This window comes from Ostrinia furnacalis, unplaced genomic scaffold (assembly GCF_004193835.3).
Source record: "Ostrinia furnacalis isolate ACB-3 unplaced genomic scaffold, ASM419383v2 OfSCF2155, whole genome shotgun sequence".
NCBI lineage: Eukaryota > Metazoa > Arthropoda > Insecta > Lepidoptera > Crambidae > Ostrinia > Ostrinia furnacalis.
In genome coordinates this window covers 200981-217187 of record NW_021132394.1, presented here as the reverse complement: position 1 = coordinate 217187, position 16207 = coordinate 200981, and the positions used below count along the sequence as shown (strand labels likewise).

At 38.3% G+C, this 16207-nt stretch overlaps 1 protein-coding gene across 2 annotated transcripts in view; it reads right to left on the bottom strand.

Annotated features, from left to right (window-relative positions):
- Positions 1-263: 263 nt before the first annotated feature.
- The window catches only part of LOC114354722 (uncharacterized), a 56655-nt gene continuing 40711 nt past the window's right edge, over positions 264-16207 (bottom strand). Inside the window, exons 3-7 of one of the 2 annotated variants that reach the window (XR_003656047.1) lie at positions 6321-6466; positions 5380-5480; positions 4823-4927; positions 1133-4440; positions 264-1030 (exon numbers count right to left, since the gene is read on the bottom strand). Coding sequence is in view for 1 of the 2 variants with exons in the window: in XM_028307261.1 (XP_028163062.1) it covers positions 1942-4440; positions 4823-4927; positions 5380-5480; positions 6321-6466 (2851 nt within the window). In the remaining variant the exon portion in view is untranslated. Of the gene's footprint in view, positions 4441-4822; positions 4928-5379; positions 5481-6320; positions 6467-16207 lie in introns of both variants that reach the window. The other variant, XM_028307261.1, reaches the window with a different exon arrangement.

Sequence of the window (16207 nt, the reverse complement as noted above, 5' to 3'; positions counted from 1 at the left end):
ATGTTTACTCATAATATAATTTAATAATATTGTCTATAGATTGTTATGACTGTACATATATTTGTGTATAATTATATTTCAGGGTTTCGTTGTAATTTGTTATTTATTAATTAATATTTAGACAATTTAGACGTCATACGAAGTGATCGTATAGTTGTACTAATGTAATTTTGTAAATATTATGAGAATATATAATATACTTTGCACGACTAGACTTTTTTTAAATATTCAGTATTTTAGGCTCCAACAAATAAAACAACCCATTTTATTACCGTTTTTATTAATTTTTACATATTAAATGTCACTTATCATTTCGTCCATGATAAGGTAGGTACAGTCTTAGACATATTTGAAAAAAAATCGTATAATTTACATACAACAAATCGAGTTTAGTTCAGCGGGTACTCCACAGTAACCCTTCGTTTTATATACAAAATTAAAAGTATCCAAGTATGGTATTAGAGATATACCTACCATAATACAATTTATATTTACATAGATGGAACAAGCAATGTAATATCCTCAAATCATATTTATGTTAGTACAAAGAACTGTATTTTTTTCTCATAAATAATCTTTGATTTTTTTCTAATTTATACAATTATTTTCATTACCTATCTAGAGTAGGGTCAACATTTATTTGAGATATTTTTTGTCTATATTAACACGTATTATGTTCAACATTTATGTAGTCTAATAAGATATCATTATAATAATGATTTTATTTTAATAATTAAATGGCAGGATAAATGGTATAGTGATAACTCCACTGGCATGGTTTGAGAGGCTGTATAAGTCTGTTTTGAGTAATTTATACATGTATAAGTGGAGTTATCGAGTTCGTATAAATTCATGTATTGCATTGAGGTAATGTGCAATGCTGATATATCGTGTTATGTATCTAAATTGTGTATCTAATGTCGCATTACTAATGTTAAGGAATCTCTAAAGTGGTAACATTTAATAGGACATCAGATATTTTTACATTGTACAAATTACAACATAATTCAATTACTTTCGTATAAAAAATATTTAAATCACACATTATGTAAAATAACAGTTATTGCAACTATATGTCACTAATAGAAAAACGTGTCGTAGAATTAATAAAACATTAATATTAATTGAAAATTAATAAAATCAGTGGCACAAAATTATTATTTCAAACATTCGATAATTTGCGGGATTCAAGGGATATTAAATCTTAAGTATACTATGCTATGGACTGTTTTGTTTCAAACAAAATTTAATATCAATATCACATACAGTTTAAATCTATATAATTATATAAAATGGAGCATATTATTATAAATACGTATCTATTAATGGCATTAACTAGGGGTTTTGCTTCGTACAATTAATAATGTTCAACAAAATGGGGACCTGGTAAAATTATTAATAATGCTTGATTTAGAAAAAGATTCATTTTTAATTTGATAATTTAATACACTATCAATATTATAAGTGTAATTATTTAAATTTATTTACATTTATTTTTGCAATTAATTTTCATACAGTGAGTTTTATTTAGTCGAAATGTTAAAATTATTTTTACACATCAATTATGTTATACTCGTGAGTCATTCGTTCATTTTTACTTAAAAAAAACTGCAATCAAGCGTCCGCACATTCGTCCAACAGTTTAGATATCTATTAAATCTTTTCAACATTTTATAAACAGCAATATCTCAATATTTCCATTTATTCCACGATATTTAACTTAAAAACTAGATGGCATTATCCATTCAAGACGATGCTTGCAATATACAAAAGTCGCTAAACTAAAATGGCTATATACATTAGGCTTTAATTATTGTTGGCTTAAATACGACCTAATTAGACATTTACATAGGTACATAGACGTGTGACGTCATTTAGTGTGGGGAGAGAGCTCCTGTATCAAAAGCCGAGTTCTGCCGGGTAGGGCAGAGAGATGGTGAATCAGGTTTGCGAGGGTTTGTCTTCCAAGGGGCGGAATCTGACGAAGCCGTCTTGGGCGACGAGCATGCTGTTCCCATCAGCCTCGTTCGGATGCAATTCATCCTGAGGCTGCGAGTACGAAGCATCATACGCACAGGACCTAGGAGCCGGCTGCGGAGCCGGCCCCAAAGCGCATGGATAGCTCCTCTCATTGGGATCCTCAGAGAAACCGTACAAGTCAGTCGATTTCGGTCTCTCCGGGAACCCATTCCCTTTCCCCCTTTTCTGACTCCCGCTCGAATTGATCACCGACGTCGAAGGCGAATTCCGACGCTGCGAACTCCTTATCTGATCACCATACCCCCTATTCGGGTTCAGAGTCTGAATCCCAGACGCGTGGTACGACGCGTTCTCTGTATTATAATTGCCATAATCGTCTGGCATATGCGGCTGGTGGTAGTGGTGCCCTATAGACGAGTCGTACCCCATCGTCATGCAATTCTGAACGTTCTTGTTCTTGACCCGGTGCTTTTTGCGCGGGTTGCTGTTCGTTCTGGAAGATACCCTATCGTAGGACATGTGTTTGAAGTTGTGCGAGCTGCGGTTGGAACCGCTGTTGTAGTTCTGGTTTTTGATGTCGCGAATAAAGTCGCTGTTACTGCCGTATTGGATGACGTTATACTCGTGGTCTAAGGGCTCGTCACCCTGTAAGGATTGAATCGGGTCGCAGTTAGAATAATGGTCATCCGACGCTGATTCTATCCCATTGTATCCAGCCATGCTTGGATGCGGTTTGATCAAATGATTTGTGACACCCTGACTGGACGTAGCATTGCTGGATTCAGTCGAAGTACTGTGCCCAGCGTTAGCTATAGAACTGTGCCCTGAATAGTTCTCCGTGCCTGAGTTATTATCGCAGTTCCCAGCTAAAGTGTTCAGGAATCTGGGATGATCGGGACCGCAGTACTGGTCAGGCAACGTCGGATGATGCCCTGCAGTTTCGTATATCGGCTTACCCATCCTTACGTTGTACGTCTTAAGGTTGGTATTCGTCCCGCAAATGGCTGGGTAGTCGGATTCGAACTGCTCGTTACTGGAACCAGTCGTGCAAGGGAAGAGACCTAAGCCTGATATTTTGTTGCCATCCGTCTTCTCGTGCTGAAGTGACGTCACTAACTTTAAGCTAGTGACCCAAGAGATGAGAGCTACTATACTGATTTCTATGAGCCGCAGGGAGAACTGGTAACCCCATTGCAACCAGTTGAACTTGGTCATGTTCATGTGGTTGATCCCAAATATCCCGTATATTTGAAGCAAGGCCATCAGAACGAACAGCAGAGCCGTGGCCAAGTTTATATGTATCGCCTGGTAGAAATTCTTGAATCCCACCTGGTATGTATTACTCTTTCTCTGCAATATTGATTTTAATTTTTTATATACATAGAGGTAGCAAATGCCCAGGATAAGACACGCTAGAATAAATATTATTTGACAAGTTAGACCTAATACCCTTTTTTCGACCCCCTGCGGAGTTCTATAAATTGTGTTACTATTTTCAAAGATATGTAATACTAAACACGATAATATGTGCAGGCTGCCGCCGATTATGATCGTCCTAGGACGAAATAGGAAAGAGCAGCACGTCGTTTTAAAGTTAATGCTATTCGTTAAAAGGAACAAAATGGTGCAAGAGAACGCTATACTCAAGAAAATCTCTGGGACGTGCAGGAGAATCTCGCTCAAGAATATCGGCAAAGAATTCTTGATGTTATAAGGGTCGTAGCACATGTAAAAGATCCTCATCAGACAAACGAAAACGAGGATCAAGTGTAATATAATGAAGTAGTACTGTGTAAATAAATGTGTTATTCTATTATAGACTATGATTTTGTAAATTGAATAAATAGCTAAGATTGTGAATATGATGGTGGCGGAGTGGACGTGGAGTCCCCACGCGAAAGGCCAAGTGATTCCTTGCCTCTGGACAGGCCCGTTGTTCTTCTGGTCGTGTTTCAGCATCTTCTTATCAGAGTTCACGTTTGCTAAGTTGTGATATCTCTCCGTAGACATTTCTGGGTCCCGTAGCTCAAAGCCTATGGTCGTGGCTGGAGTGTAGCTATCATTCTTCCTCTCATCTATTTGTTTGTTGGTAGCATACTGGAGGTTTCTTCTTGTATTGGTCTCTCCATTCTGGTCTACTATCAGGGGCCTATCTAAGTTGTTCATTTCTGGGTCTAATACTGCTAGGACTGATCCTTCCGTTGAGGAGTCCCTGTTTGCATCGCTGAGAGTCACTCCGGCATCTTTAGTGATGTAGATGTCGGATTTTGAGGTCCTCTCCTGATTGTGTTGAGGTTTGGCTGTGACTGTCCTCAGGAGCACATCTGGTATGTCCTCCTTGCGGCCATTGGAGCCGGATAGGATCCGGGATATGGTCGGGATGTTCAGGGAATTCGGGACGAAGTCCGTGAAGTTAGCTTGGTCTGTCCCGTGCTTGACGTCGCTGTCTAATTCGTCGGGCTGGAAAGAGAGAAGAATAATAATTAGAAACGATTGAAGAACAGTGTAGAACAGATGTGGGTAACTCACAGATCACAGAAACTAAAGGGAGATGTGACAAGGGGGCGGGGCCAGTGTCGCAGCAATGTGCCCAAAAACAGAAATGCTCGTGAAAGCATTGATGACAGAAGCGACGTCATAATGTAAACAGTTTACATTGCTTGCGTAGTACTAAACATTATACGAACGTTGAGTACTGATACCGCAGTGGATAATGAGAACATATTTTGATTTCTTTGTTTGTGTGAATTAATGCGGCACTGAGTTTCGAACTCAGTAGGCATCTCTCTATATCTATGGGGTAACTCTTGAATAAAACAGAGCTGGTAAAGTCAATACCAACCTTATGGCTAGGGGTGTTGAGTGCTTTCTTCTTCTGGGGCTCGAGACCCGCTGGGGGAAGCGGCGGCGCAGGCGGCGGCGCCGGCACTTGTGGGGACGATGTTTCCTGAAAATGGGGGAATATTTAGTTAAATTACGTTACAATACTTCATCAGTGACCCGATTACGCTATTTTTTAACGTCTCCAATACAGACGCGCTTCTTCGATTCTGCGATACGGATTTGTCAAAACAGCTGACGTCCGGGCTCGTTGAAGATGAAAATTTTTAGCGTAATCGGGGCACAGTTCTTTTATTTCAGCCAAATGACGTCCACTGCTGGACAAAAGCTATTAGGACCGGTCATTGTGAAGATCAAACATTTCCACAACGACCGGTCTTGCACTGCACACATCCACGTGCTTCTCGAGACTTTCACCAGATCGTCGGTTCACTTAGTGGGAGGCCTGCCCAAGTGCCCACACTACATCTTCTGGCCCGTGGTCGCCACTTGAGAATTTTATATACTATAGTATAAATAAGAATTAAGGGCGTCTATATTATGTGAAAAAATGGTTACCTGTCCCGGAGGTCTGATGGGTATCCTCTCGTGGCCTGGCCCGAGGGAGGGGGGAGGGATCGGCCGTCGGTTGAGATAGTTGTTCCCATCCGTGTTTGTGCCTGGAATTTAGAGAAAAACACAAATTAAATTAAGAATTTTACTTTAAGAATCTCCTTGGCATAAGCACTGTATGTAATTTATAACGAGGGGGAACCAGTAGAAGTGATCAGGTGCCTCATCGAAAATCTGGACGTAGAGGACTAGGATTTTGTTATAGAAGCTGTCATGGTCCAAAACAAAAAATTAGTAACTACGTTCTTCTATCGGAGAATCTCATAATTATTCTAGAATCGGCGAAAATGAGTTGCCATAGGAGGCTGAGTTGTAATTTCGAAATCTCTTCGTTCTTGGTGGTTCGATGACGGTGACAGTTAGGGTACTTCGCTCAGTGAAGCGATCTTTAAATCAAAACTTTCACGAATGTCGAGTCGAATCGAGCGAAACACTCATTATGCTGACGTCTTACAGTCGTTTCAGCCGAATGACGTCCACTGCTGGACATAAGCCTTCCCCAAGGATTTCCACAAAGACCGGTCCTGCACCGCCCGCATACAGGCACCTTCACCAGGTCGTCGATCCACCTAGCGGAAGTCCTGCGCACACTACGTCTTCCGGCACGTGGTCGCCACTCGAGAGCTTTTCTGCCCCAGCGCCCACTGACACTTGATTTTAGCGATTCTGCGGGTTGTCAGTCACTTTGGTTCTCCTACGGATCTCCTCATTTCTGATTCGATCACGCAGGAAAACTTCGAGCATAGCACGCTCCATCGCCCTTTGGGTGACCTTGAGCCTTCTTATGAGGCCCATAGTAAGCGACCACGTCTCAGATCCGTATCACCAGATACCATCACTGGCAACACACACAGTATCTAATCTAAAAGAAGAAGAAAGAAACATACCTCTAAGTGTCGGCTTGTCAGCAAACGGGTTCCTATACTCCGGCGGCAGGGGGGGCGTGAAGAAGGCCCGGCCGGGGGGGGCGTACGAGGGCACCGCCCCCGCGCCCACCCCGGCCAGTAGTGCCGCGCCGTGGTGTTGGGGGGGTCTGTGGGAAAAGAGGGTTTCGGTAAGTTTTTTTATCATCATCATCATCAGCAATCTTAATCATAGCGTCATCATGATTTTAGCCATAGGATGTCCACTGCTGAACATAGGCCTCCCCCAATACTTTCCACGTTGATCGATTGGTAGCGGCCTGCGTCCAGCGCTTCCCTGCTACCTTTACGATGTCGTCGGTCCACCTTGTAGGTGGACGTGATAGCGTCAATTGATCATAATTTTAGTAATTTTGTCTCCACTGCAAGACCACGACACTAAGGGTGGGTTGCACCACCTATCTTTAACGGTAACTATGACGATAACCGGTGCTTTTTTTATGGAATTTGACAGATTTTTGACGTTTGTCAAAGTTAAAGTAAGATGGTGCAACCCAGCCTAATTAAAGAGAGGCACATGGTGCCGAACCGTATGTTCCCATATTTCTCCCTTAGTCAACTCTTGCAACAAAAAACTTATACCCTATACTTTAAAAAAGGATAAAGAAAGTTTAAAACTAAAAAATCACAGCTACTTGGGGATAAACTCTATTATTATTTTAATCTGTGGTTTAGGGATTCATTGTAGATTCATTTATCGTACATATTTTGAGAGACTGCTCCAGATTTTTTTCTCTCTTCACGTTGTCAATAGTTAATGTAAGTAAAGTTCTTTAAACAAAGCATGTACCTGTTTCCACAAACCGACATCTAGCTAAAACTAAAACTGGGTATAAAACTTCAATATCGCTCGTAACTAAACTACCAATAGAATTCACTACCAATGATATTCTGAATACGAATGAACTATTAGCTTGTTAACCCTAACGAAGCGTAGTCAAACATTGTCGTAACCCTAAAAGGCATTTAACATTTTAGGCCCGTAGCAGACCGGCGACTTTTGCCTCGACGATATCATGAAGCGACGTAGCTCAAAATTAAAAAATCGGAATGAAATTCGATACTGCGATCGAACGCAGTCGCCGAAACGTGATGCAGTCGTAAAGTCTGCAACGGCCTTAGCAATCTAAACCAGACGGTTTACAAAAGCAAAAATCTGTTCGAATTTCAAATTCGAAAATGCAGAATACGTTAGGATATGCAATACGCGATTCTAAGCCCGCTGACAATGCCATGCAAATCCGTTGTTCGTTGCGTTTTCAATAAGAGCATTATTGGAATGGCATGGTTCATTACAAAATGCTGAGGTTTTCAAATTGCGCCATTTTGGTTGTTCAAGCGATTATGTGGCACATGGCCGGTGAATACGATCATAATAATATTGGTGATTAAATTATATCGTTATGTTTATGATTTTGTAATACGTTCAAACGAGAGCACTAAGTGAAACATTTTAGCGTGTGCTGCAGTATTAGAAGCTATTTTGCACCAAAAATACTAGGAATCCCACCTCACCAAAATGTACAGCTTTGTAATGAAACCTCACAAATTTACTCTGATGTGCTCGACTGTACCTACGTCTGCCTTTGACATCGTATTGTCTATGCTTCACCGAGTGATTAGCTCTCTAGTCTATAGGTAGGTAGGTATTAGGTAACAAACGTATAGTACGAATGCTAAAACGTAGGTATTTTAGGACCTCACTAGCAGCCTGCCTGCTTGCGACTTCGTACGCGTGAAAATTGTTTGAATAATATTTCCCATGTTTGCAACATTTTATCTTTACTGCTCTACACCTAATAGCTGTAGGCTGATGTTAAAACATTAAATTTTCGGATAGATCCAGTTTATTCTGTAACCTATTATAGTTACCGTTTGAAAGAGCTGGTGAAGCTTCAGGATTAGTAACAAGTTTTTCGATATCTTGTATAATTTTGAAATTAATAATTTAATCGAATGAGATCACTTATCGTTTCCATCCTCTAGATTCGTTGATTCCAAGTTCAAAGAACTTTGCCACTTTTTCTTATTCCTAATTCAATAATCATCTCATAAAGTTTTGTTTTTAACATAATGTATTCTCTTTTGTTGAACTGTAGAACAGAATACCTAATAGAATAAAAATCCCACGTTAATTAATGAAATATTTAACAAGCTGATCCTTTTAATAACATTAGTTAAACAACCCCGACGGTTAGAGTAGTCCTTAGTCCTAGCTTAAATATAACTCTAACCGTTTCCAACTAAATTCTGTTTGATCGTAGTTATTTAATATTACACGTGTTATAATGTTATGAATAGGTTTGCCTAAATAAAAGCATTACTTTACATTGCGTTTTTACGCGAGCTTCAACTTTATACTATTTTTAATTTAACCTTACCACTGTTACGGGCATGTATGGGAGTGCGCACACTACGCCGATTCGATTTGGCCGATTCTTCGTACAATTTAAAATCGGGCACAACTATCGGCCAACTAAAAATCAACGGTGTGCAGTACTCTAAGGGCCGATTTTTCAAACGTCGGATAACTTTTAACTGAAGAATAAAGGCGCATTGGGGGTGGATTCAAACAAACAAGAGTAAATATAATATCAGAATAAATCGTCTGTTTTGACATATTTCCCATACCGAATCTGTCAATGTGCTAGTTAGACCAGTTTCTCGGATAAAAGTTTGGTTGAATCGGGCCTGAAAGTTTCAGTATGGAATATAGTACCAAAATGACAAGTTTTTCTTCAGTTGAAAGATACCGAGCCTTATGGCACAGAATAAGTAATATGTAGTAGGTAAAATGCTAATGGCAACTAGAAACTCAGTCCCTATTCGCTGGGTGCGAAGTACTAGGTGGGGGGGACATAATCTATCGCAGCGCTCATGGTGGTCAAAAGTAGAAATAATGTTAGCTCTGTCATCAGATGTATCTGTCAATGGCAAAGCGATTCTACATAATAGGCCAGTAGAATTAAACACAAAAATTGATTAAATCGGAAATAATTCCTACAAAAGATTTTTTTGCTTTAATGGCTTCATTGGTTGCCCATTAAGACTCTCCTAAGTTTTCGACTTCGACGGAGTTGTGCTTAAGTGGTGGGGGCCCCCGAAAGGGGCATTTTTTCGGTTTTCCGGTTATACCGCGTAAAGGACTTACCTTATCGAAAAGTGGTCTTCTTGACGGTTAAAGGGCACTTAATCCTGCATTGAATAAGACCAAATTCATATGTTTTGGACAAACCGTTCTCGCGCTAAAGTTCGGCAAAGTAGAAAATATACGTATAATTAATGACCCTCTCCACGTCCAATGGCTTGATACCCACATGCTTCCAAGCCTTGTAAAGGGTCGCCTTAACCAGTGTAACCCTAACAAGGCTCACGAGTTTAATTCGCTTATCCTTGTTCGTCCCAGCCGTTCCTTAACTGCGGTTGCTGCACCTCTTCCTGGCACTCTCCTGAACGACTCTGTGTTACCTAATGTGGCTGCCCCTCTTCCTTGTACCCTCTAAGGAAGGATAGGCGCATCAAGCTCGTAAGCCTTGATAGGGTTACACTGGTTGAGGTGGCCCTTTTCAAGACTTCGAAGCCTGTGGGTAACAAACCATTGGACGTGGAGAGGGTAATTAATTATACGTATATTTTCTACTTTGCCGAACTTTAGCACGAGAACGGTTGGTCCAAAACATATGAATTTGGTCTTATTCAATGCAGGATTAAGTGCCCTTCAACCGTCATGAAGACCACTTTTCGATAGGGTAAGTCCTTTACGCGGTATAACCGGAAAACCGAAAAAACCTGACACAATCAAAATTAAACACACTTTTTGGACTTACCTCATTTGATTTGAATGACCAAAATGATTTCAAAACCTTTTTTCCACCCAAATCGTGGTATCACAACAATTTATTAGTTGAAAATATTTGTTATTTTTTCATTTCGATATTTTTTCACAAATATACGACCTAAATGTCAATGTGACAGAGCCCACAAAGTTGTGGACGCTAGTTGGCGCTGTAATCGTGCACGGAGCCAATAGCTTTTCAATTACAAAGCTTGCTTTTATGGCAGGATAGACCGGTTTTAAAACGTTTTTTAGGCATTTTATGGGTCTAGCTACTGTTTTTGCTTTAAGTAATATATCATTATGGCGTAAAAATTTAATGTGAACTATTTTGTTTTTGGAAAAAAGTTTCCTTAGAAGTCTTTATGAGTAATGAAAGGCAATAAGTAAAAGGTCAAAATAATTATTACTGATTGATCGTCTACTTTTAATTTTGCGCTAAAAAGTAGATTTTATATTAAGTAGTAGGTAAGTATAGTTGTGAGTAAGGTAACTAGCAGACTGACAAAGGTTTCTTCCACTTCCGTGGTCTATTGGTAAGTAGAATTGGGGCTCAGGGTTTTCTCAGAAAAGACAAATATTTTTGTGTACCTAATGTTTAAATGTTCCAAGTTTCGTTAAATTCAATAAACCAAATATGGTTTCAAAACATTTTTAATTTTTCTGAAGGCACATTCTGATTGTGCCATGTTCACACGTTAATGAACTACCAGGATTGGACCTCAATGGCTAAAACCTTCCAACCTAGAACCTTGCATAGCCTTAACCATCGTGGGAAACATTCCCCGATAAAGTAAAAGAAAAACGAAAATCAGAGGCAAATCCGTTCACCGGAGCGGTCCCTCGGGTCGTACAGTCCACCGCCCATCAAGCTACCCATTTTCGTCCCAAAATAGCTCATATTCCAACGAAATAAGATCTCACTTTTACCTTGATGTGTCGACTGTATAGCGATCTAGTTAGAACTCAAATCGCTTTAGCGACGGCTAACTTACAATTCGATTTGTCTATGGCCAAGTCCATCGGATTACTTTTTAAATGTCGGGTAAATCACGAGTCATTTAGAGGAGTGTGTTTGATGTGATGGACTTTAGGGCGATATTTAAACAATTTACCTATAAAGTGGATCATAGTGATGTTTTGCAAAAGGTTTTAAGTGACAAATTATCTAATTTAAATAGGTATTTTTTTAATAAAAAATTTATAGTTACCGTACGTTGAACACCGTCTCCTACCTGTATAACAGTTATAATATAACAAATAATTAATAATTGAAATAGCTCATGAAATATACATATTATTTTAAACATGAAAGTCTATTTTCTTTCATTTATTGGCACAAATCGATGTTAAAGGATGATGGGCACAAATGTATGGAAAGTGGTACCCGCTCCAATAGCCATAACCAATATATATTTTAAAAGGCCTTTAGATGTAGGAAAATGTCTGCTATAGGGCCAGTTCTAATTCACGTTTTGAAAGCAGTAATTCCACTAAGTATTATAATGAAAGTATAACACAATCATCCATGTATACGAGCATGTATTATGACTAGAGTCATTCGGGGTAACAGCACGCGGTGGGTAAAAGTACGCGGTGGTCCGATCTCCGACAGGGGTGGGGGAGCCGAGGTCTGTGTTTGTAAAATAGAGTGGCGCTACTGTCGCCGTTTAGGAGCCACGTGCCGCGCCGACGCAATCTAAGTACTGGTCGCGACACGTCGCCGAATACTTGTAGCACGCTTATTTCGTTTAATTTTTATGCCACGGAAAAGTGTGCTGTAGNTTGTGCACAGATGTTTGCCTTATGATGAGAGCGTGAATTATTGAACTCTGCCCTTGTTTTGTTCTTAATTCTTCTACATCTCGGACTTGTCCAGCCAATACCAACAACTTTCCTTTAAATACGGTTTGTGGTTGGAATTTGATATTGTAACTCTCACAAACCCGGTCTTCAAAACGATACTCATTTCGATCTGAAAACGATATTTAATTTATTACTAGCGATACAGAAACATTTAAATATATTTACTGTTATATAATGAAACCGTTAAAGTAGCTTTTTCTTTTTGTTTTACTGTAAAACTACAACTATAAATGAAGTAAACAAACCCTGACACAATCAAAATTAAACACACTTTTTGGACTTACCTCATTTGATTTGAATGACCAAAATGATTTCAAAACCTTTTTTCCACCCAAATCGTGGTATCACAACAATTTATTAGTTGAAAATATTTGTTATTTTTTCATTTCGATATTTTTTCACAAATATACGACCTAAATGTCAATGTGACAGAGCCCACAAAGTTGTGGACGCTAGTTAGCGCTGTAATCGTGCACGGAGCCAATAATCAGCCACTTTTTCAAATATTTGCAACATGACAATTGCAATTAGTTTTAATGCGATTTCCTAAATATCCAATGTTCAATAGCGTAGCGACCATTTTAACTAAAATGTTAAAATTTGGAAGTATGGGGTTTAATTTAACTAAAACATGTGCATAAAATTGAATAACTAAATTGTACAATACATTGAATTAATAATAACTATTAAGCTACATAACATGTTTGCGATTAAAATTATACCGCAACATTTTAGCGAAACAAAACGATGTATTTGTGTTGGTGGTTTAAATTATTAATTGTAGTACATATATTTGATTGACGACTAAAATACTAATTATTTACTAGTACATACTCAATGATTTGTAATAATTTGAATACAGGATGTTAGGTAAATGGGTATATGAGCCGACACTAGCCCATGTTAACATGGGCATATAAATGGTATGGTGAAGTCAGAAATTTGATATCATAATTTTTTTTTTAATTTTCATACAAAATCCATTTTAAATAATCAGATTTGTATGAAAATTAAAATAATTAAAATGAACCCATCAAGTTAGGTAATTGCCTAACACCCTGTATATGTACTTACTAGGTAAGATATTTATAGGTGGTTAATGGTTAAAGGAACTGTTTCTAATTAGGTAACTTGTTTCCGTGTTGATCGCGTGGCAGGTCACCAATGCGCTGGACCGACCAAGTGAAAGCAGCAGTGAGAGACGGCTTATGTGACTGCACCAGACAGTCTGCCAATAGAGAGAGATGGAGGGAGATCGTGCGAAGAGTTGTATCCGCCTCTACAACCGATGTGAACAACGCCTCAACGTGACCACGACCGCTCTGCCAAGAGCGTAACGAATAAGAAGAAGAACTTGCTTCCTAGTAGTCCTGAATAATATAATTAAACTGGATTTTTTACACTAGCTGATTTGGCGAACTTCGTATCGCCTATGTTCATCAGAAATAAAGTAGGATACCTACTAACTAACTTCTTAAATCGGTCCAGTAGTTTCGGAGCATATTCAATACAAACAATCAAAACTTTCCTCTTTATAATAATAGTGTAGAAAAGGAAAATTGCCGATTTTCATCTAGGACCATTTGATTTTTATGGTAATTTGTTTTAGCCCAGTTCAACCCAAAAATAATCATTTAGCGCAAACTCACAGACGGTCTGATACAAACTACAGATTTTCTTGTTAAGTCATTGACCCTAATCGACCAATATTAATTGGTCCTTGAAGCAGATATTCTATTGGGAATGCAGGGCTCAAGAAGATTCGGTCCATTCTAGTATGGAAATCAGAAAAATTGGCAGTAAGCCATTTCGGCACTATCCTCTTTATGCCTTTGCCCGCGGCTTGCATTTTAATGGCCTACAAAAAAAGCTTAGATTAAAATGAGTAACATGTAACGTATCGTAAGAGGATGATTTTAGTAAGTTAGGAAGTTTATATGGCAAAAAACAACGCCATAGAAACTCTTAAAAGTGAGAGACGAATGAGAAATTTACAATAAACTTAGTAAGAAATTAAAAAAATATATATTTATCATCATCGTACTTACTGAAAAATTGGGGGGATACTTTTCTTTATAAATTGCCCTGAATAATTCTCAACTGTTGTAGAATTTCGTTCAAAAAGATGGCGGCGAACGATGAAAATCCATTCGAAATATGGCGCGAACTATTAATCAAATTTTAATGGATGTTCCGAGTTTTACAGCAGTAACTTTAGCGAATTTACTTGGCTTTTTAGCCAAATCTTAAAATATGGTTTCGATACAAATGGAAGAAATATCGCTAGCTCCAAGAATAGCGAAAACTATTTATCAAATAAAGGAAATCCGAAAATAAATATAGTAGCAACACCACCAATAACCGTGGAATCGTTCTAAAACGTCTTGCATCCAAAAGTTTTAAAGATGGCGGCGATTCAGAGCGATGAAAATCCGTTCAAAAATGGCGCGAACTATTAATCAGATTTTAATGGATGTTCCGAGTTTTATAGCGGTAACTCTAGCGAATTGCACAATCCCTCATTCCGATACCGCGAGGGATTTAAAAGTTTATACGACTTTTTTGAGAACCGCAATGTTATGGAAATAATGAACCGGCAATATCTCGGTTTTAACTACGTCATAAAGTAAAATATCTTTAGATGTAGTAATTCAGTAAAGTGAATGTTTTAATATTTTAGTATAATGTCTTTAAACATTTTGCTGAGCGTGGCAAGATGAAATGATCTTTGAAATGCTTTTAATCTATTAAAATTCATGATATCAGTCAGACATGTAGAGCATAATTTTTAACGTACTCGTAGTAAAAAGGTCCTAATAAACTTAGACATAAAGGCGAAAAACCTGGTTGTAGGCAAAATAGCAAGACCGTCATCACATCGTGGTGACCTGATCATACCTACCAAAACGACATTATGTATCAAGGTTTTCCTGACTAAAATAAATGTTGCTCCAACGCTATTATCCTCGCCGAACTCATAAGTAATTCATAAATCCATCCCTAACGCAAACCTCCCTAAAACTTGCAAGCTGGCATTTCAATAAAAGATAAATAAAACTGTTTCGCGAGTGTAGTTAAAACAATGGTTAGATTAATGATCGCGCAAAACCGACGGCTCGGGAATACTTGGAAAAATATGCGAGCTTGCGCCGGTGGAGTAAGATAAAGGAACGCAAATACATTTTCAAATTGGAATGGAAGGATGCTTTCGAATTTGGAACGCGGGAATGCATTGTAAATTTTAAATGTGAATATCGAATTTTGAATTCGGAAATTTCGAAGTTTTTATTTCAGACACCATAGATAATAAGCACAATTTAATTTTTAGAACGGGAATTGGGACATTGCTTTTTTTCCTTTGCAGGTTTTATTCAACTAATATTTTTAAGTTTTTTATGGAAACAAACAGGTCACTTGTTTGGTAAAATACTAGTTATTCATTATCAATTTTAGCGTCAATGGCCGCCTCTTTTCAATTGCACCAACTTCCAAATTCTGGATTTATATCAACGTTTTGACAGGGCGGAATTAATGTTTCAATCATGCTTAGGGAAGCCTTAAAAACGGATCTAGTCAGGAATCGGTAAATCTGCGCGGATGACACTTGGGATTGTTTTAGATAATTTCGCTCGTTTAATCCTTTATTATTAATGTAACTTTAATTGGTCATTTCAAATACATTTTGTCCCAAAGTAGTGGTAGCGCAAACTACGAGTATAAAATATTTCGGACATAAGTGCCATGAAAAAGGCCTAATAAAGACTGAATTCTTAATTTTTTTTCCTATCCTTACGAGTTTTCCAGTGACTTGGCCCACTTTTAGCATGGTCCACGGGTATTGATGTGCCGTTCCCGAGAACGCTCTCCCAACTGAGAATATTCTCGGGAGCGCTCCCGGGAGCGTTCTCCTAAGTGAGAAAGGTTGAGAATCATGTTTATCAAATGGAAATAAACAAACTTTCTTAAGTAAATTAGTATTTAATTAAGTCGACAGATAAGTGTATATTAAACAATACACTCTATTTGCAGTGAAAGGCTATATTCCCAGTGTTCCCGAGAATATTCTCGGGAACTTTCCCGGCAATATTCTCGGCAACTGCACCTTTATTATATTTTATTTTTTTCGTCGTGAAATGTCGTTTTAATGATA